The 23,977-nt window shown below is 43.2% G+C and overlaps 1 protein-coding gene across 1 annotated transcript in view; it reads left to right on the forward strand.

Annotated features, from left to right (window-relative positions):
• ABCC4 (ATP binding cassette subfamily C member 4 (PEL blood group)) overlaps nt 1-23,977 on the forward strand; it is a 1,516,984-nt gene that overhangs the window by 1,166,301 nt on the left and 326,706 nt on the right. The window contains exon 25 of the mRNA XM_085622127.1: nt 22,449-22,640. Within this exon, the coding sequence (XP_085478253.1) occupies nt 22,449-22,640 (192 nt within the window). The remainder of the gene's footprint in view (nt 1-22,448; nt 22,641-23,977) is intronic.

Below are 23,977 nucleotides of genomic sequence, written 5' to 3' on the forward strand. Positions count from 1 at the left end.
CCCACTTTTGTTGGCCTTTCAACTACTCACAAACAAAATCCAGTGTGCAGGGGAACATAGTCCCCTCCCAAAACTACAGGCTTCAAACTGTGCATGTGGAAAACAGATGGCTGTCAGGGAGCCGCTCAAGGTGTGTCTTTCATGTTTAGGTCTGGGACATGACTCGTGCGATAAGTGCGCACTCATGCATCTGAAGGACATCGAAGATCGCAGAGCTGTATGTCACCAAACACAGGAACATGTCACAGGCTTTGTGTTAGTCTCCCTCTCTCTCTATCTCTCTAAGTCAAGAACACTGTTAGACCTGGCATCATTGGTGTGGGTTTCTGCTGTATTTTTGCATTTGCCTCCTGTGTTTTTGCTATGTGTTGGACTTCGTTTTCCTGGTCTAGATACATTGGGCACTTTGCCACAGCTGTTCAGTGCCAGTGCAAGTGCTCCCTTTGTAAATTATTGTTATGGATTGGTGATTCCATGATTGGCATATGTGATTTACTAGTCAATCCCTAGTACAGTGCACTGTGTGTGACAGGGCCTGTATATCAAATGCTGCTAGTGGGCTGCATCACCGATTGTGCCACCCACATAAGCAGCCTGTAAATGTAACTCGGGCCTGCCATTGCGGAGCCTGTGTGCAGTCTGGTACTTCAATGTCGACCTGGCAAGTGCACCCACTTTCCAGGCCCTAACCTTCCCTTTTCTTACATGTTAGTCACCCCTAAGGTAAGCCCAAGGTACCCCTGTGGGCTGGGTGCAGAGTATATGAAAGTTAGGACATGTCCTGGTGTGTGTGTGTGGCATGTCCTGATAGTGAAATACTACCAATTTTGTTTTTCACTATTGCAAGGATACCTGTTCCCGTAGGATAGAATGGGGAGTTTGCTTATAACATGTTATAAAGAAAACTACCCCTGGGAACAAGGTAGGAAAATACAGTTAAGTATGCCTGAAAAAAGAATGTTAAAATGCATCTTTAGTGAGGGTGATTTTTACATTCTATTTTGGAAATACCACTTTTAGAAAGTAGGTATTTTCTTGCTAAGCCGTCCAGTGTGCCTCTGCCAGGATGTGTATTGACTGCCTGGCTTTGGAGTGACAGGAGTTGGGGATGTGCCATGGCTCCAGAAAGTCTGGATGAGTCAGAGCTGGGCTGAATAGACCTGGGCTGCATTTAGAGTAGGGGGAGGAGGTTTCCTTTCACAGGAATGGGCCTGGTCTGCCTTCCACAATGCTGTCTCCACCTCCTGCCAGGAAGCTGCACCAGAGAGGACAGGACTGGTTTTGGCTGGACAAAGAGATTCTCTGCCACAGAGAACAAAGGGTTTTACTGTATAAAAAGAGGGGCCCAGACCCCATACTTTTAGATCAATTCTGGGAATTAGGAGGAACATTCGTCAAGGAGAGGAGCTGGAGAAACTGATGAGGAATACTGCCCCTGTGCTGTTTGTTGTCTGGTGTTGGCCTGCAGTAGCTACTTTTTGCCAAGGAAAGGGAAAAGGACTTTGCTGTTTGCTGTGTCCCCTGCTTGATGAAGATCTCCAAGGGCTTGAAGAAGAGCTTGCTTCCTGTTTTGAGGTCTCAGGGACACAAATACATCACCCTCAGCTCCCCTGAACTTCCATGCTGGGAGTTCTGACCAGCCAAAAGGTGCCTGTAGCTGTTTTGGTCCTCTGGAGGTTGTTCTGGCTGTTGGGAGCTGGAAAAGCAACACAGCAATGAGAAGCATGATGCATCCCCACCTGTTTCCGACGCATCGCCAAAGAAATCATCACAGTGCCTGCCCGCAAGCCACATCGAGTGCACCAATATCCGAAGTCCGAGATCACCGTACCGATTCCGACACAAGCCCTGCTGTGCAGCTGCAAGAACCCAGGCATAGTCCCGGATTATCGCATTGCATCGTGGCGCCAAGACTGTCGCATCGTTGGGGGATGCAGTAGGAAACCAATGCATCACCTCGCCACGCAGTAAGAATCTGACGCATCACCTCCTCTCCGATAAGGAACCGACACATCACCTCCCCAGAGCAAGGAACCGACGCATCACCTTCCCTGAGTGTAAGGAACTGACGCATCACCTTCCCTGCGACCCTTTTTCTTTGTGTGCTCTACGCATCCAATTTACTTTATGTGAAAAGTGTTGCATCTGCAGTTTGCTTTGAACTGAACTATGTTTAGCATTTGAAAGTCATATTTTTATTACTGTATTCTGGATATTTGTTGTTTCGGTCTTGTTTGGTTTAGATAAAGTTTGCTTATTTTTCTGAACTGGTGTGGTGTCTATTTGTAGTGTTTTCACTGTATTACTGTGTGTGTTCACAAATGCTTTACACACTGCGTCAGAGATAAGCCTGTCTGCTTGTGCCAAGCTATCAAGTGGATGAGCAGGGGTTATTTTAGAAGTGTATCCCCTTTAACCTGACTAGAAGCAAGGGTCCCTATTTGGACAAAGGTACCTACCTCTGCCAACTACAGACCCCCATTTCTAACAAACATGTATCCACACCCGCTTCTGAGGCTGCACTAGCAAACAAATAGTCTTTGTGGTCAGTGTCCTCCAGTAAGCATATAAAAGTGAAGCCAAATTGACCTAATTTCACCATCCTCTATCAAAAAAGAAGTTGAGGGCAGAAAGGTGCCAATTGAGCTCTCTCCCTATCTTCAACTAAGAAGCCAATCTCATAGTTGATCTCGATTTGCCCTGAGTTCCCCAAGCCATCAACTAAACCACTGCTTGAACATACCCGACAGAACCACTGTATTTTGTATCATTTATACCCAGGTTCTGAGGGTCACAGGGTCACCCCATTGTTTACGTAATATCAACTAAACCACAGCAGATCAAGAATTTTAAGGAGATCATGCTTTGTATCCTTGATACATTTCCAGCTCCTGCAACTTTGGGCCCCAGGGATCCAGACAGGCCCTAAGTTGGATTACAACCAGCAGATCCATTATTGGCTCCTACTGAACCACTAGTATCTGTCACTGGTTCAGCATTGACTCTAGTGCAGACTTCCACCAAGATTTGGGGATCCGCACTGGTCTGTCCTTCATCTTTGCCAATGCCAGTGGAGAATCTAGTAATGACTCCAATGTCTGACCCGAACTCGTTTCGGCTCTAGTCTGCCCAAGGTGACTCCCCAAACCTCCTACAGCAAAAGTAGTCCCCATGCACCCTAAATATGATACTATGTTTCCACAAACGCAGAGGCGCCCTTACAGGCTCCATTGTTTTTTTTAATACAATTCTGACCAGAATTTGCCACCACCCAGAGAGGACAATGATGGAGATGTGGATGATTTAACCTTCCATTATGATGTTGACAGTCTTTACATGAACTTTATAGGATGCTAGTAGGCTTCACATTTCCACGGATGCAAGGTTGAATTTGCTTCTTGGGCCCCCAACAGAAGAGAGTGCTTCATTTGCTTTGGTAAGTCGACGAGTGGTTGAGGTTATGGATCTACAACAGCCTTCCATGGAATTCAAGACAAATGTACTTACAGTAGTATTGCGACTAGCATCCTCCTCATCTGAGCCCCTGCTTCCGTTCAATGATGTCCTTACTGACACCTAAATGTGCACTTGGTCCAAGCCCTGTTCTTACCTGCCAGTGAATGGGTAGCTGGCCAGACACCATAGATCGCTTCCTGGCAACCCTGATTTTCTGACACAGAATCCATTTTGTGGTGATCTAGGCTTCCACCATCAGGGTGAACCCCAATGTTTTAACTATGATCGCCCATTCCCCTCTGTACAGGGAGCCAAAGGGGATTTATAAATTTGAAAAATGAATGTTTTCTTCGGCTAGCCTAGCATTCAGATGTGTTAATTCTCTTTGTTTATTGGGCAGGTGTACGCCTTCTTGCCTCAGGCCATTCAGATGGTTGGGATGCAGCCAAATATATCATTCATGCAGACCTTGATACTGCTCATTGTTTGAGGCAAGGTGTTGGCACCAGTGTGGTGCTCTATCGCAGTACGTGAATGCGATCGACTCGTATGTGGGGGGACATACATGCGTCTCATATGGATATGATTTTTGATGACTCACATCGGAATGGAGAAAAAGCTAATTCTGCAGGAGAACACTTTAAGGAGAAGAGGGCCAGGGCATGCTCTAAAAAGAATATCTAATAAAAGAATATAGATCGTAGCGTCTACCCAGCCTGGGTACCCCCCAATGACCATGCCACACACATAGCTTATTATTACACATCTTTATTCTGCTGCATATAACTGCAAACTCAACAATCTAAAACAAATTTTCATGGCATTGCCCTCTGACACCTATGTCACAGCTATACGGAGTCCGTTAGGGGCCAAAAGGGTTCCATCATAAAATATCGCAAGACACTACATACCCTCTCTGTGAAATAAAAAGTTAGAAATTTTGCAAATCAGGAAGTATATATATATATATATATATATATATATAATCTACTGGCGGTTGCCAGTAGATAGTTATAGTTAGGACCGAGTTCCCATTGGAAATCTGAAAATTCTATTTTGAATAACTTTGGCGCCGGTTGACTTATCTTCGTGAAATTTTCAAAACTAATGAAGCGCTCCGCTCCGCTCCTATCCTGAAAGTCTCTGGGTGCTTCGTCAAGCAGGGGCTGAGAAAAAAGGGGGGTCCCAAAACACGTTTTCCCCATGCATTTTCCCATAGGACCTTTAGTCGAAGGTACAGCCCGAACGGCTGAACAGAATTACTTGAAATTTGGCAAAGAGGTAGTCCTCAGGTCAGGCATGTGGCTTTTGCTTAAATGGTGTAAATCCGTTCAGTAGTTCCTGAGAAAATCAAAAGTAAAATCACATATATATCTGGGCGGAGCCTAACCACACATCTCATCGTGAGATATGATTGGCTGTCAGCACTTCATCCAAGAAGTGTTGGCAGCCATCTTGGGACCAATATACATGATAGCACCTCATTAAAAAGCATTGCAGTTAATAGAAGTTTTTAAGACTTTAGTTACATTATAAATCATTTGTTGATGGTACCATACTCATTTTAGGAATTGTGGTGTGTTCTAAGGTGATTTTACCATGTGAAAAAGCCTTCTGCTGTGATATCATGAATCATGTTCGAGAGAAAACTATGTTCTCATGCTTTTCCCACAGAGGTTTGGAAGGTGATCTATAAGCTAACTGAGAGCATATTTTCTGTAAATTCACATTATCTTTCTCAGTCATGTGAGAATGAAGTCTGACATTCTCAGTAAAACATGTACATCCATCAAGGGCAGAGACTGTCAGTTGATTCCTTTGTGTTCTACTGCAGCTTCCCAGAGTGTTCTAAAGAACAACTAGAGCGCTAACAGTCCTACTTATGACAAACGTATGGCACACCTGAAGCCATCTTGGTTGGAATAAAGTGGTAATTCTTAAAACATTTAATTTAAAAAGGAAAAAAATGAGGGGGTTCATTTTGCCATAGAAAGTATGATTAGTGCTGCAGAAAGAAAAATTAGGGCACATTTTGAGTGACTTCTCAAATCCTCTTCTATTTCATTAAAAAATTCTGACATGCAGACTGAAACATGCACTTTCAATACCAGCAGCAGACTTCCCTGGTGAGCAGTAGCTTTACTACAGTGATCTAATGAGCAACTAGAGTGCTAACATTCAGAATGGATGGCAAATGTGTGACACATCTGAATGCCTTCTTGATGGAACCAAAATAAAAAACTGAAAGTATTCCCACTGAGGAGACTGCAGTAAATGAGGAAATGAGGAAACTTCATAACAAATAAATCTCCCAAGATGGCCACCAGAGACAAAAGAGCCCAAATGTAGCCCAAATATCACCCAGATGTAGCCCAAGTATAGCCTAATGACAGAATGTCCCAGAGTGTTCTTAAGAACAACTAGAGCGCTTACTGTCTTACTTATGACAAAAGTATGGCACACCTGAAGCCATCTTGATTGGAATAAACTGGTAACACTTAAAACATTTAATTTAAAAAGGAACACAATGAGGGGGTTCATTTTGCCATAGAAATTATGATTAGTGCTGAAGAAAGAAAAATTAGGGCACATTTTGAGTGACTTCTCAAATCCTCTTCTATTTCACTAAAAAATTCTGATATGCAGACTGAAACATGCACTTTTAATACCAGCAGCAGACTTCCGTGATGAGTAGTAGCTTTACTACAGTGATCTAATGAGCAACTAGAGTGCTAACATTCAGAATTTATGGCAAATGTGTGACATATCTGAATACCTTCTTGATGGAATCAAAGTAAAAAACTGAAAGCATTTCCTACTGAGTAAACTGCAGTAAATGAGGAAATTAGGAAACTTCATAACAAATAAATCTCCCAAGATGGCCACCAGACACAAAAGAGCCTAAATGCAGCACAAATATCACCCAGATGTAGCCCACATGTAGCCCAATGACAGAAGTGTGCAAAACACTTTTTTTTGTGTATTTGCAGTTTTATATAGTGCAGACTTGTCAGGTATTGGAGTGCTTTACATGAGCATTGGTTACATCACACAAGATCAAATTCATTTTGGTTGTAGACATGGGGAGATTAAGTGATTTGACCACAATCACAGAATGTTGAGCTGAAGCAGAAACTCCAACCTGGTTCCCCCGTTGCAAAGTCTACAGCTCTGGAAGTAACACCACATCCTCTCGCCAAGGTGCAACATTTAATCAAGTGGTCAACTGGATAAAAAAACATAAAGATTACAAATAATTTAAAAGTTCTTTGTCGCTATTTGAAAACTCAGAAAATATGTCCTCATTTTAGTTTTTTAGAGCACTAACCATAATTTTGATGCAAATAAGACCCTCTCATATATGTAATTTCTTAAGTAAATACTCTAGGTATTACAGTTTTGATTACATCAAGATGACTTCAGGCGTTCCACACTTTTGTAATAAATAAAGAATGTTAGCAATCTAGTTGTTCATTGGGATACTGTTGAGAGGCAGAGGCCAGGGGCATGGACTCTGAAAATTGAAGGCAGGTAGGAGAGTGCAGAGGCAACAATTTGACCACACTGTGCAGGCAGGAAGGGCAGTGGCAGCACAACAGACTATGGAGGGCAGTGGAAAGGGGGGCAGGGGCAACAAACCAACAATACAGGACTGGCAAGAGAGGCTGTGGCAATATAATAGACCATTTTGGGCAGAAGGAAGAGGCAGTGGTAGTACAACCATACATTCCAACAGACCCGTTTCAGCCAGGAAACGTCCAATGTTTTTAAGATCAAATGGGCTTTATTTGATCTGTCTCCTGTCTACAATCTCCTCTTTTTCAATGTAACTCAAAGGGGAAAATCAATACCCCAGTTTTTTTTCAAAATCTCTCTCTCTTACCAAGTTCAAAATATGTAGTATGGTACATTGAATCATGGTAGGCAGGAGGAATTGGGGTAGGGACATGGACTCGGATAACAGAGGACAGGAGGGACATGGAGAGGTGCACCAAACTGACTCTACAGGGCAGGCATCAGCGTTTGCAGCAGCACAATACACCACACAGCACATGCGGGACGGGACGGGAGTGTAGCACAACAATCCATAGAAAGCAATAGGGAGGGGACAGGACCATGCACATGGACAACAGAGAACAGATGGGAAAGAGGCAATGGTAGCTAGCTGACCATAATGGACAGACAGGAGAGAAAGCTGCAGCATAACAGACCATAAAGGGCAGGAGGGACGGATCAGGGGCATTACAATGGAACAGACAAGCCAGGAGGGAGGGAATAGGGGGTCTGCACATGGAAACAGAGGGCTGGGGGCAAGGTGGCAGGGCAGGAGCAGCAAGATGACCATGGAGGTCAGGCAGTATGGGCACTAGAAACAAGACACACCATGGAGCGCAACAATGAGACTATGGTGGCGCATACACAGACCATGGAGGGAAGGTGGGAGGGGGTCAGGGGCAGCTAGCTGACCACACAGGGAAGGTGGGAGGGGCCATGGCAGCACATAAGACCATGCATGGCAAGCGGGAGGGTTAGTGGCAGCACAATGGCTATGATGGGCAAGAAGGAGGGTTCAGGGGCATGCACAAAGGACCATGGAGGATAGAAGGGAGGGTCAGGACCTGGGCACAGACAAGAGAGTTCAGGGGAAGGGGCCTCACAGCAGACCGCGCGGGGCAAGCAGGAGGAGCAGTTGCAGCACAACAGATCAGGGAGGGCAGAAGGGTGTGGCAGTAAAATGGACCATGGAGGACAGGAGTAAGGGGATAGGGGCATGGCATGTGGACAGGCAGGGTGGAGGTGGCAGGGACAGGTTACAGTCATCTGACAATGCTAGGCAGGTGGGAGGGGAGTGGCAGCTCAACAGAACACTCAGAGTAGATAGGAGTGGCAGGTCCATGGAACATAGTGGGCAAAAAGGATGGAGCAGGGGCATGCACAAAGACATCGGAGGGCAGGGGGAAGGAGAATAGGGGCAGCAAGCTAAGCACAGAGGCTAAGCAGGAGGTCAATGATGGGCCATAGAATTGGGCAATGGAGGGCAGGAGGAGTGGACTGGTACATCATGCTAAATGGAGGGCAGTGGCAGCACATCAGACCATGCATGGCAGGAGGGAGGAGGCTAGTCCATGGATTCAGACAACAGAGGATAGGGAGGAGGTGGATGGGGCAGCAAGCTAACTGTTCAGAGAAGGTGGGTATTAGGAACTTTATTGTTTTTAAAATGTGTGTCTGTGCGAACTACTTAAAATATGAACAAGTATGCAGCATAATCTCACTTTTATTCAGGAAGAAGAGGACGTTTGTGACTGTGACTCCGGGCTCACTTGGCAGAAACACCCCCTGACCCTCCACCCCCATCGCAAAATGTAATGCCCGTGAAAAGGGTAGGTGGACGCAGTGTTATATAGAACATAGTCCTGAGAGCACGATTGAAAATGAAAACTAGATGTAGTATATGGTATAAACTATGCACCAAAAAGTGTGATATAAGATGAACCGGGGCGTGAAATATAATATGCAATACATTGTGCGCAATGACAGATTCATTGGAGAGCGCGAGATAGCACAGGCACTAGCGCGTGCTATGCGATATGCGCCTTGGAGTGTAATATGCACAGGGCAGTGTTGTGTAACATAACTAGTCTCTAAAGTTGTAATATAAAATATGTGCTGGGGAGTGTAACGTTGCATATGCACTGTGACAAAGATATGGATCCCAGATTGTAATATGTATGGCATAGCGCTGTGCGTTATAACATACGCATCGAGGAAGGCACGTTAGATGGGGCAATATAACCCGTGCGAAGGCAAGTGTGGCATGATATATTAACGGGGTGGTGTTACAGTGCACATGGGCTAGAGAGTGTCATAGCTTACGCACTAGCTGGTGGAATACAACACAGAGGTGTGAGGCAATCGGCCGGCAATGGTGGGTGTAACACAGCATTGGGCTCAGCCAGGAGCACGCTGTGGATCTCAAGTGAGGTTTGTCTCCTTTCCAGAGAGTAAAATAAAAAGTATTACACATCCGGCGGTGGATGTGTTTTTTATTAACCGTGAGGGGGGTTTCTTGCATAGTTTGGTCGAATTTTTGTCGAATCCCCTTTGAATGGCTTGGTGTGCGTGTATATTAAATGTGCCCGTCAATAGCTACCAATGTTTGTATAAATAAACGACAAGGGTGTCTACTTGGAGAGTACTCACCGGCGGGGGTGCCGGGATTAGGCACGGTAGGGCGTCAGAAACGTCAGAGCTTCACTAGCGGTGTAAATACATTCCATGTGGATTAATTCTATGCATAGTCGCCTTTTAATGGATATCACGCAAATCGTCATGGTGATAGGTACATACGGTTTGTCCAGCATGTCCTAGGTGTTTCTATAAATATATATATTTTTAAAATAATAAAAAACAAAGGCCGGCCCCGGGATATGGGGTCCCCGGAGCCATAAGTGGCCTGAGGGGGGCAACGCAGCCCCCTCCTAAAGAATTTAAATTAAAAAAAGGCCATGACCTGGGGGTTGGGGTCCCCGGGGCCGATTAAGGCCTTGGGAGGGCCAAATTTATTTTTTTCAAGAAAAAAAATTAGGGTGCAGGCCCTGGGGGATGGGGTCCCCAGGGCCAGTAAATTAGAAAAAGAAGGGGGGCCACACAGCCCTCCTTCTTAAAAAAATAAAATAAATAAAAGACCGGCATCGCGCTGGAGGCCACGCCCCCTTCTTTCAGCACTCTGCAAACGCAACTAGCCCAACAGGTATCTCCAGTGTGCGCCAGGGAGCTGCGTTGCAGACAGGTGTTCTGAGGCCACGCCCCTTTTACATCTCTATGCAACGCAGCTCTGTGGCGCATACTGGAGGTACCTAGTGGGCTAGTTTGACCCTAGGGACCCTTAGGATTCAAGGGGACTTAATCTCTCAACTTAGAACGTCCACAGGGCTCGTTTACACAGTGGTGAAGGGAGGGGATGGGGCCTGAGGTGACGTGTGCAAACACACCCTGTGGCGCGTTTTAAGTTGGGGAAATAATTCCCTTTCAATCCTGAGGGACCCTGGGGGCCAACTAGCCCACCAGGTGCTTCCAATAAGTGCCACTTCTCTGCGTTGCAGAGAGGTGGTGCAGGCCGTGCCCCTTTTTAGACCTCTCTGCAATGGCGCTTACTGGACGTACCTAGTGGGCTATTTTGCCCCTAGGGATCCTCAGGATTCAAGGGGACTTAATCTCCCAACTTAAAAAACGGCCACAGGGCATGTTTACACAGTGGGGGACGAAGGGGGCGGGGCCTGAGGTGACGTGTGAAAACACGCCCTGTGGCGTCTTTTAAGTTGGGGAAATAATTCCCCTTCAATCCTGAGGGCCCCTGCCCCTGGGGGCTAACTAGCCCACCAGGTGCTTCCAGTAAGCGCCACTGAGCTGCGTTGCAGAGAGGTGGTCTAGGCCGTGCCCCTTTTTACATCTCTCTGCAACGCAGCTCTGTGGCGCTTACTGGAGGTACCTAGTGGTCTAGTTGGACCCTAGGGACCCTCAGGATTCAAGGGGACTTAATCTCCCAACTTAAAACGGCCACAGGGTGTGTTTACACAGTGGGGAAGTGAGGGGACTGGGCCTGAGGTGACGTGTGCAAACACGCCATGTGGCGCGTTTTAATAGGTAGTTTTAATCCCCTGCCCTATTATATACTAGGGGCTTATAGAGGAGGTCATGCTGATCACAGGGGGACCCCAACGCATAGTGTTCCCTAGTGTATGTAGGTGTTTTCACTGTATTCTAAGTGTCTTTTAACATAGCACTGGCTCTAGGACTGGTTAGTCAGACTCAGTTACCACCAGTATCCGTCTGAAAAAGTTGAGGATACAGGATGATTTTGCAACAAGGCTTATATCTGCTCTTCTGTTTGTTCTTTCTGCACGTTATCCTTCTTCCTGCACTTTTCTTCGTCTTTGAGGACTTCTGTTGCTTCTTTCTGCATTTCTTTTTTTTCTTTCTGTGCGTTTTTTCTTCTTTCTTCACATGTCCTATCTCTGTAGGCATAGTTAGAAATTAGCATTTAAAAAACCTTTGAAATTCACTGAAAAAACCATAGGTTTCAGGCACGTTATAGTTAGGAATTAGCATTTAAAAAACCTTAGAAATTCACTGAAAAAACCATAGGTTTCAGGGGCGTTATAGTTAGCTGGACTTTTCACTCGTACAAAACCATTGAAATTCCCCCGTTACAGTTAGTTCAGCTAACTATAACTCGCGCGCCTGCAATGCACTGCTGATGACGTCACATATTACATCACTCATGACATGGTCAGTGACATCACTTATGACATCACTGATGACACCTCAAATGACATCACTAATGACATCACTGATGACATCATCCTTGTGATAGAGTGGCAGACCTCCTCTTCCCCTAATATAACCTTTGATACACCCATTCAAAAATAGAAACTACAATGTTCAAAACAATGGACATACCAATACCAGTTACAACAACCTATTCAGTAATTCTAAGATCCACATACACATCCACTCATTCACCAACAGTCCTATACAGTCACTCATACATGTACTCACTCATCATATGTACTCACACACCCATACATCCTGTTACACAACGCCACTCATCCATAGAGTTACTCACACACATAGTCATTCATGCTAATAAAGAATCAAACGTCCATTTACTTGCATATACAGTTATACACACCACCACACTTACTTCTACAGAAACTTACACATACTTAGTCTTTTAATCAATCACTTATAGAAACACATACTTATTCATACAGGAACTCTTTCAATCTCTCACTCTCACATATACTCACTTATATTCACCAATAGTCACATATACTAGTTTAAAACATATGCAGTTACTCATAAAGACACTATTGAGACAGTCTATCACTCACTAACACACCCATGCACACACTCATCCACCCATACAGTCCTGCACACATGATGTCTTCAACACATACAAACAGTGAGTCACTCATTCATGCACCTATGCACTACGTAATACCCCCCACCGAACCATACAGACACTCAGACACGCATACTGATACTCAAAAAACCAACTAATAACCTATATAGACACTCATGTAGCTACTCACCAACCCATGCAGCCACTTATACACAAAGTGAGAGACTGATACAGATATTTACACATTTAAACATTACTCACTAAGCCATGTATTCACTAAGATACACTTAATCAGTCAGTTATACAATCAATTTTTCAAAAACAAATCATCCATTTAGACACTTATATACCCATTTATTCTTCCATCGACCTTGAGATATACATATATAAAACATATGTAATTTTCAGAAAAACACACATTCACTGGATGATGTCATCAGTGATCTCATTTGAGATGTCATCAGTGATGTCATGAGCGATGTCACTGACCATGTCATGAGTGATGTAATATGTGACGTCATCAGCAGTGCATTGCGGGTGCGCGAGTTATAGTTAGCTGAACTAACTATAACGGGGGAACTTCAATGGTTTTGTACGGGTGAAAAGTCCAGCTAACTATAACGCCCCTGAAACCTATGGTTTTTGCAGTGAATTTATATATATATATATATATATATATATAATTACATTTCTTCAATCAACCTTCTTGGCGCTTAAATTATTCAACCTGATATAGTTACTGGAAGCTTGGAGCTGTCATCTTCACTGTCACAGTAGTCATTGTTACTCAGGTTCAGTCTTTATTTCCTCATCTTGATTAGAATGCCGATAAATCAAATGTCGAAATGGAAAAGAGTTTCTGGTAACAGACTCCCCAGGATGCTGGGCAGTCACCATGTGTCTCTTGGTGGACAGAACATGGAAAGGTGCAGCATCATATGGAGTATCGGATTTTCTCCTTTGCAGTTGGCAGGCGATTACTAGATCTCCTGTCCTAAACTCAGTGTTCTTTGCGTGTCGCTTTGTGTCGGCATAGGCTGTCTTCTTTTCATCCTGAGTTGTATTCTCACTTCCTTCTCATTTGCTGGTCCATTGAGGTAACTTGGTTGTCATTCATCTCCCGAACATCAGTCGCAGGTTTTTTGCCTGTGTTTGAGTGAGGTGTTGAATGATAGGCTAGTAAAGTGGAATTCAAAACAGTTTTCACACTGAGGCTCTCAAGAATTGCATGCTGTAGTGCGTCCTTAAACGCACTCATAAAATGCTCAACAAGTCTGTTGGCCTATAACCACAAAGGTGTACTCTTCTGATGGTCAGATGCTCCAGGAAATCACTGAATTCTCAACTGTTGAACGACAGGCCATTACCAGACTTGAAAATGTATGGAATATCCCATGTTGCAAAAGCGCAGTCAAGTCTCTCAAAGACTCTCTCATTAGTTGTGGATGAGCAATCCTCTATTGACAGAAAAGGGAAATAGTCATCCACAATTACCATCAAATGATGTTCATTATTGGGTGGACCAAAGAAATCCATGGCTGTTCTCTCCCAGGCATGGTTAGGGAGTTTCAACATGGTAAGAGTATGTTGAGTAATGTTTGTAGAAAGCCAGCTACATAGATGACAGGCCTTGAGTTCCTTTTCAACCCTCTCATCTAAATATAGAAGCCATACTTGATCTCAGAGAGATCTCTTGGTGGCAACAATGCCACAATGTCCTTCATGAGCTACTTCAATTATTTTCTGTCTCAAACTCTCCGTAATTTGGATTCTTGATCCTCGCAGTATAACTCCTTCCTGAGTAATGGACAGTTTATCTTTAACATTTCTGTACTTTTGGTATTTACCATCACTGGTGAGAGACTGGTTGTGTCAGTTCCATGACTGATGTGTAATTATATCTTTCAACTTGAGCATTTCACTAACATGGCTTGTGGAAGTGATAGTCTAGGCTAACGATATGGCAGCTGGCGTATTTGACCTGCCAATAAAATTAATGTGGGCTTAAGCCGTCTTGGCTGGTGTACCTTGACCTTATATAGGCACTCTGGAAAAGTAGTCAGCAGAGTTTTGATTCATCCCTGGACGATGCAAAATGGTATCATCATATTCTTGTAGTTGGAGTCACCACCAGTCAATAAAGCTGGATGATCAGTTACCAGCATAAAAGGCTTTCGATACAGGAATGCATGTAAATGTTCAGAAGCCCATTCCACAACCCAACTTTGTTTCTCAGGTTGCAAGTAAGCAAATTCTATCTGGGATAAACTTCTACTGGCATATGTCACAATATGCCTTGGAGCATGGGGGTGTCGGCTGTGCTGTGCCAGGATAGCGCCTAACCCGATTGTGCTAACGTCAACAACAACCTCTGTTTGAAGCATTGGATTAAAATAGGCCATTTCAGTAGAAGTTTCAATGGCTTGTTTGATTTTCTTAAAATTTTTCTCACATTTTTGTGACCACTTGAATGAAATATTTTTCATTGTTAGCTCTTGTAAGGAAGCACTTATTTTAGCAAAGTCTCATATGTATCTTAAACAGTAACTGCCCATGCCAAGAAATAAACGTGCCATGGAGACATCTTGTAGGGGATCAGCATTTGACAGGACTAGTAGGATCCAGTGTCATAAGACAATCTGAAACTATATGACCGAATAATTTTAGCTTTGTCTTCTGGAACTCACACTTGTCTGCATTCAAAGTCAGACCAGCATCAGTCAGTAGACAACATACTTGGGTGAGAGCTTTATCATGCTCTTTCTGTGTATCTCCGAAAATCAATAGGTCATCGCTATAATTGAATGCATTCACAACCGCCTGGATGACACGTCGAATGACTTCTTGGAAAAGTTCTGTAGCTGATGATACACCTAAACTTAGTCTCTTATACTGAAACCAGCCGACATGTGTAGAAAAGGTTGTAATATACCTGCAGTGTTCTTTGAGTACCAACTTATTATAACGTTTATGTAAATCAAGGTGAGAGAAGACCTTTGCACCATTTAATTGCGTTATCATGTTAGCAATGTGACCCTGAATGGTGTTCTTGCTTAATTGCCTTGTTTGCTTGGCGCATATCAACGCATATGAGTACAGCTCCTTCAGTGTCCTTTTTGGTCACTACTACTAAGAGAGAAACCCATGGCATTGGACCAGTTGAATGCTTAATAATGTAGTACTTAAGTAGCAATCCAAGTTCTTTTTCAACAGCATTTCAATGAAGCACACAGACTTACTATTTCATGTTGAGCATTCATAGTGTAATTCACATAAATCAGTCCCATATCAGCAGCAGTACTGAAACTGAGCAAACAGGCACTTGCTGCTATACCTTGAAGCACATGGATGGGTGCTTGCACCTTCATTTTCTTGTGTTTCAGTGTCACTGCAAATGAACCTCGGCTTTTTATATGGGTGTCAATGCAGGCCAGATGTACACTTTGGTTTTCAAAGGTGTAAGTCGAGGCAATGGAAACAATTAATTGTATTTCTCTCCAGGCATTATGTTGATTAATGCACCACTGTTGATGAGCAAAAGGTATTGAGCAATCATTCATTTTCAATGTAATTTTCGGACAATTTTTGTATGACTTTGGTGCTTTGGCATGTTGACTTTTCTTTAACTGACATTTTTCCTCAAATGCTGCCAGTCCAACATGCACACATTCCTCTGAGTTAAGCATTGGCATGGCACAATGGTCTTCCTCACTTTCATTTGATATTGAGGAGGAAAAACTGTTGGGACAGTGATTTAAATGACGGTCGACTTCTTTCAGTATCAGTTTTCCTCTAATGATTTAGGCGTTTGACCTTGTGGGGGTGTGTTGAACGTTGCCTCTGGAATGTTCTTGTGGCCATTTTGTCTTCGTGCTGTGACGCACATACTTTTTCCTTCGCTTTACAAACCATCACAAAATGGTTCTATTTCCCACAGCCTTTACGTATCTGTCCAATGGCAGGACATTAACCTTTGTGTGAAAATAAAAATCCACATCCAAAACACAATTTCTTTTTGCATGTAATCATCGCTTTGTTTCCTTCAGTCTTTTGCTTTGGCTAACTTTTTATACTCATGACTGATTCACTCTGGGCACCCCCGGTCTCTATATCAGCGGCTTGTCTTTCAGCACTCTCCTTATGTCTGGCCGCCATCAACACTTATCGAGGCTCTGGTAAGAGCTATGATAACATACACCTTTCTTACTTATTCTGTCAGTCAGCAATTTTTCCAGTAGCAGTGCATAACCACCTTTTGCAGTATCGCTCTGTATAGTGTACAACTTCATGTTGCATGGCAGCGCTGTACTTTTATATGGCTTGACATGTAGGTTCTCGACCATCAACGTGTAGATTCTTGGCAATGCTTTCATTGTCTTGACTTGCTTTACAGTGACTGGCGTTGCACTTTGACTCAATGTGCAGGAAGAGTCGATTCTGTTCTTCTACAGCGGCACACGTGCATCAAGGCCGGACTGGGAACCAAAACCGGCACTGGCAAACTGCTCAGCTGGCCCCAGGGTGGGGGGGGGTGCGGCTGAGCTGTTTACTAGATCCAGTTTCGGACGATTTTGTTACAGGGGGCCTAAACTTGCAGGCCCCCAGTAACAAAAATGGCCCCTCAGTGGCCCAAAACCGGCCCCCACCCTGCCAGCCCACCGGGGCATCGCCTAGTGCCCGCTACGGCCAGTCCGGCCCCGCACACGTGGCATGGACCATGGCAAACTGTCTGGGAGAGTACGGACAGTCGTTCTTCGGGTTACTTATGCCTTAACTTGCTGCCATTTGTAGCGCCTTCCCAGCCTGTGTACCTGCCAATGCCCACGCCACACACAGATTTTAGCATTATATGTCCTTATTCTGCTGCGTGTAACTGCAAACTCAACATTCTAAAACAAGCTTTCATGGCATTTTGCTCTGACACTTACGCCACAGTTCTACAGAATCCGTTAGGTGCCAAAAGGGTTCCGTCATAAAATGTTGTATGACACTACAAAGATTACAATAATATTGAGATTTAAAATTAACATTGGAATTAACAAAAATATTGTAAAACAAAATATAAAGTAAAAAATAATGTGATACAGTTAAAGATATCATTTAAAAATATTAAATATATTAATTGAAACATATACATCTTATAACAGTACCCACATGTAACCACTAAAAAACCTATAACCCGAAACATAAACAACATAAAAACATATATATTTTTTATAAGTAATAAAAAAGTAAAAATATTGAAAATTTATTTAACATTAAATTTGAAAAATGCAAAAACATTATTTTAAAACACTTCCTACCCAAACCTTCATAAAACTCAAGATCCTGAAAAACAAATAACATTAAACGTAAAACTATTTGTATATATATTTAAAACCTAACCTCAAAAATTCAAGAATATCTAAAATATCAAATATTTGGAATAAATTAACAATATTCAAACATTAATTTAAACCACTATTCACCAAAAACCCTTATATGACCACAAAAAAGTTGCATTAAGAAATTTTACTGAAAAAATAAAATTTTAAAATTTGAAATGGCATTAAAATGCACAACAAATTAAAGAACAGTTAGAAAAAAATAACTATCTAATACATTTAATTTATTAACATAAACACCTTCAATCATTATTTAAAAACCACAATGTTAAAGTAATAGATATATAACACTTAAATATTAATGCTCCAAATTAATAATGGAACATTTACAATTGAAATCCAAAACTTGAATATAATGGTACCCATCATAATATGACTTTGATATTAAGTAACGTTGATATTCTGCCATTACTATTAAAGATGCACACCTCTTAACTTGTGCCTTCTTAAGTACAGCCCTTGATAGTGTATAGCCTTGATACGCAGTGGAAGTCAGCTCAGATTCTGTTGAAATTGTAAACTTTCAAATGCTTTTTGAACTGTGAATCCGTGATCAGAATTGACCCATACTTTTCAAATGCATTCACCAATAACTTTGTATAATGCTGAATCCATGAATCACAAAGCTGTAAATTCTGTTTGTTAGGTAACATTTGTGAAGTTCAGCAGACACCGATCCACGGATGATATTTGTTGGTCTTGACCCTCTCTGCTGGGTCATCTCTTAACGTTATGCCTTTAACCTCCTGTTTTCTGAACCCGTTCCTGTTAGCATCCTTGTTAGCTGACCAATGCTAAAGTGCTTGTACTCTATCCTTTAAACATGGTGAAACTGGCTAACACCCAATTGGCATATTTCATTTACTTGTAAGTCCCTAGTAAAGGAGTATTAGAGTTACCCAGGGCCTGTGAATTAAATACTACTGGTGGGTCTTCAGCACTGATTGTGCCACCCACTTAAGTAGCCTTTTTTAACATGTCTCAGGCCTGCCATTGCAAACTGAGCTTGCACTGCCATTTTGACCTGGTAAGCTAAACCTCTTGCCAGGCCTAAACCTTCCTTTTCAATCCATATGTCATCCCAAGTGTAAACTCTACATAGCTTAGAGGGCAGGGTGCAGTGCACTTAAAATGTTGAACATGTATTTTTAAGTTTCACATGTTTTGGTAGTGAAAAACTCATAAATTAGTTATTCACTTCTGCAAGTCCTGCATCTCCCATATGATAACACATGATAACACTGTATTGCCTTGATGCATTAAAAGCGATAACTGGGAGTGGGTGGAATCGTTAAATTTGGTGTCAAAAGAATTCTCATTTCTAAACCCTCTTTAATTGTAAAAAGTAGTCACTATTCTGAAAGTGCCACTTTGAGAAAGTTGCTTAACCTAGAGGGGTTGGGCCTGTTCTAACGCCTAAACTAGGCCACGGATGGGATACATTGTTGCAGACAGGTACCGCTGTGAAATGCTGTGCACGCTAGCGGTTAAGAGGATTGAGCAAGCCTCGGACTCCAAAGCTGCTATTCACTGTCTTTTAGGAGTTAATTTTGATCTAAAAGACCCCACGCGTCTCCCAAAGCAATTGAATTGCTTTTGATTAGTAAGTCACTCAGCCACTTTTTATAAAATCTCTTTGTCCGATCGAAGCAACGGTCATGTATTAATATGCGTCCTCGGTCAAGATTCAACTTACATTCACCAGGTTGAACCCATGCAAAGTTATTGTAACAGCTTTTCGAATTTTGAGGACACACGATAGGCGCTGCGGGCCAAATTCACAAGATAATTAAGGCATCGCTGCACCTTTGTGGTATTTTTGAGGAGAAACCCTGAATTCATATTGGGTCCTGAAATGTGTCGACCCCACCCAGCTAGCAGTATCTACCACTTAACCCACCGCACAATCGTGCATACAAACAGGACAATTAGTTTGTTGTACTGTAGTGGTGCTTACCTGCACATGGCAGGTTGTTTTGGTTTCATAAAAAAAATATGTACCGCCATGCTTCCTTGTAAAAATAAGGACTGGTCTGTTATGTGCAATGATGTAATGTCATTTATGTTCTTTTTAGTAAAATTGTGATTGATGTTGTATTATTGAACTTTCACAAATGTGTATGTACTGATTGTTCTTTTCAAAGTAATGAGTTATTGTTTTGGAGTATTTATTAATGAAAATTGAATCAAAAAAGGTGAAATAAAAACACCGAAACCGCCTTAGATTTCAAGGTGGTTGTTTAAAAAGTTATTGATTATTAATATACGTCCAAACATCTCTTCTGTGCTACTTTGAGAAAGTTGTCATTTTCTTTTCCCAAGTATTTTATACCTGAATCCTGTATTTAGGGTTGCATGCCACCTTGATCCCAAACCTGGACTCTGCTTATTGTGAGTCGTGCCCCCCAAGTGGTGCCACTCCAGTCCTGGACACTTGGAAGTGGGCCTGAAGGCGCTTTGCAAGCTCAGCTATGGGGTTCTGATCTGGTTTTCATGTGTTTAGCCACCTCCACAGTGATTATATATGGCTGAACAGATTACTTTGCTTTCGTTTTGATTCTCGGGAGTTCTTATCTTCATTTCACTATCAACCACATTTAGGTAAAGTCATTAATTTTTTCATCTTCCTAACTGCCTGATTGCACTTTTTTTAATTAAAACGTTATTGATGAGCGTTCACTCCACTTCTTATTGGAATGTATTCAATAAGCATGTTGGTCATATTTTGCATGAGGACTTTTCGTTCACTGTAACCAGCGTTAATTGGATGTCAATATTCACCACTCCTTTTTTTACACATGGCACCATCAGTAATCTCAATGTGTTCTATGTTTTGGCATGTTTGCCTTTTTTAGTATTGAACTCAAGTTTCTTCTATGTTGCAGAGTTAAAACCCTGATGAAGGGCCACTGCCCAAAATGCATTAAGCATATGAATATATGTAAAACAAATATAGTGGCATCAAGTGAGGATCAGTGTTATGTTTGTATCAAGATTGACTTCACCAAAGAAAATGTGTAAAGTCAATAAAGTGAATTGAGAAGAACTTATTGAGAAGCGGACAATTTATTTACATTTCTTTATCGAGTGCAAGTTGAAGACGCCCATCAGCACGTGAGGATAGCGCTTTGAGACATTGTTTCATCCTCTTACTCAGGAGGATTAACCAACCTGCACCACCTACCTTTTAAATATGTGTTAAACTAAAACTAAAAGAGTGCGTTCATCTATGCAATTGCTGGTCTATAGAGTTGCTTTGGTAGACCCAGCACAACGCATTGCCTCGAAATGACACAGTGTGGCGCATCCCCAACACAGAGCCCTGCAGCTCCTCAGAACTGCGTGATACATCCTCGACTCAGGACCTTGCAGCCGCCACTGTGCAACACATCCTTGTTGCTTTATTTTGCAACGCTCTCCAACAATGACTTAAGATACTTTTTGCAGCTGGCCTAACTTGAGGCCTGATTATGATGACGGTGGAAGCACCACCGACAGCCCATCGGTGGCGGGCCCACTGCCATCATAATAATGTTTTCTGCCCGATACATTAGGATGGGTGGCGGTCAGAGAGAGCGACCGCCATGGATCTGACGGGCTCATGGAGCTCATTGGACCATCAGATGGGAATCCAATCCTTACAATGGTGGCGCTACCTGCCAGGCACTGCCGTAGGTATTATGATGTCCCTCCCCCCCAGCCGTTTCATGGCAGTTTACCCGCCATGAAAAGGCTGGCAGAAAGGGACATTGGGTGCTCGTAGTTGGCCCCCCCTTACACCCTGGCCCCCAGCTGTGAGTTATGGGGGCACATATCCCTGCACCATGTGGCAGGCACCACATGGTGCCTGCCACGTATTGCAGGGATATGTGAAGTGTCCCCTTTTTGTACTACGGCGTCCACTGCAATTCAAAACATAGGCATTGTGACTGCCGTGGTGGTGGTCGTATCCTAATTCCTATGGCGGGACCACCGAGTCTGTTGGGTGGTCCCATTTACGAAAGGATGGCAGTGGGCGAAATTCGGACAACCATCCTAATCAGCCCCTAGGTCCCTGTATCCAGTCAGTGCTCCATCATGGTCAACCTCAACTTGTGACTTTGTCCTGGTCCTGTGCAACCAAATACCCGCATTTGGCACTTTTTGCTTTTAGGCAATATTTTCACTTAGAGCTTTAAAATTGCATTTCCCTGGTTCAACTGATTGGATTTTTGTTGTTTTGGTTTCAAATAATTTATTACATTACACTTTATTTTTCTACGTTTGTGTGGTATTGTTCTTGTGTTGTGTTTTCACATTATTACTGTTTGAAGAGCTGCATAAATATTTTATACATTGCTTTTGAGTTACGCCTGGCTTCTTTTGTGCCAAACTACAAGAGGGTTAAGTGCTGGAAATGTTGGGGTTTGCTTGTGTTTCACTCTGACAAGAATTGTGGTTGCACCCCCCTCAAACAGTGACCCAATTAACTACAGTATTCATGCTAGGCAAAATCACAATAAATGCATGAACACATTAACCCACACATTTGTAATATTTACATATACAAACCATCTTTGTGTATCACTTTAGAATTGCCCTCTGCCAGCCATTGAGTACAGTTCTGAGACTTTCCTCTCATGAAACTTTGATCATGAGTTAAAAATAGTATTTAATGACTACATTGCGCTTAATAGTGTTTTGTAATCAATTCCTTGCAGATGATATCAGTAGAAAGAGTGCTGGAGTATACACAACTGGATAAAGAAGCCGCATGGGAATCCAAAAAGCGCCCTCCACCGGACTGGCCAAGCAAAGGGGTGATTGCCTTCGAAAATGTAAATTTTGCTTACAGTTTGGATGGACCTTTGGTGTTAAAGCACCTGACTGCATTGATTAGATCCAAGGAAAAGGTATGCTTGCGCACATAATATACGCTTTTTTCACCAAGCACTTTTATATTTTAGCTGTGCCTTCTATATCTTGTCTGTCACAATACAATTTTCTGTTCAATCATGCTGTTTTCTTGGAGTAGTTGTAAGGTATGGCTGTTCACAGAAATAGTTTATGGAACATCAAAGCCCGAACACCCTAATGGGTAGCCAAGCCCGGTGTACTCTTGGCCGTCGGCCATGCATAGCAGGGTGATGGCTTCCATCCAGGCGCTGCACCCAATTCCTAGTTGGAGCGGCCAACCCTCTGCTGCGCATGGCATTCAACCATGAGCAGCAGGGTGTAGCCGCACAGACTGGCCTCTGGCCAGAACCTCCGCACAACCCCCATGAGCAGCCGACCCCTCACTGTGCCTAATCCCTGTGGATGCTTATCCCCCTGTGGATACCCAGTTTTTTGCCAAATTCTGTGCCCAGCTTCCTCCGGCCAGGCCATTCTCCGTGGGGTTGGCACAGGGCCTGCACGCAACTCCTCTACCCAATGACAGCCAACCCCTGGCTGTGTACAGAGCTTTGGCTGTGCTCTGCATTTGATTGTGCACAGCCTTTGGCCATGTACCATGGGCTGCAGGGATTGGCCTTTGGTCAACCTCTGCACCCTACCCCCCATGTGCAACCAAACTCTTGTGGGTTTCCAACTCCCCGCTATGCATGGCCTATGCATGGCATTCAGGCAGGCCCAAGCCTCTACTGACACCCAGCACATTGCAGATACTCAACTCAAACTTTATTTTTAATTTTTGGCTCTGCATTCAACCCCCCACAGTCAGCTGACTACCCTTGGTTGGCCAACTCCTTCTGCGTACGGCTTTTGACCATGCACGGCAGGGTATTAGCTGCAAGGCCAGACCATTGGACAAGCTCTGATTCCAACATCCTGCAGATGCCCTGAAAAATATTCAATTCACATTTTGTTTCCATTTTTTGTTGGTACTGAAGTGCTCTCACTGTATCAATGCTCAAGCTTCACCCACATAGTACTGCGGTACAGTGCAAGATTCCCTAGGTGAGGCTACCATGGTACAATTGGGTGAAGTTTGACTGCCGGTTCTGGTGGGAGTAATACAGTACCTCACGGTAGGATCGCATTAGGTCCCACAGCAGTATTGTGGTCCTGACGGTCTGTAAAAAATACTTTTTACTTTTGGTCTCTGTGGGTGAGGGTGTCCCTCTTGGTTCCCCTCGCTAGTGCCTCGGGGTCCAGGTATCACTGCTCCGCTCCTATACTATTTTTTAAAAATGTTTCTAGGATAGAGGGACCAAATCCCAGAATCCTGAGATGACAATCGCGTGATTTT

Source organism: Triturus cristatus, chromosome 8, assembly GCF_964204655.1.
Source record: "Triturus cristatus chromosome 8, aTriCri1.1, whole genome shotgun sequence".
NCBI classification, from domain to species: Eukaryota; Metazoa; Chordata; class Amphibia; order Caudata; family Salamandridae; genus Triturus; species Triturus cristatus.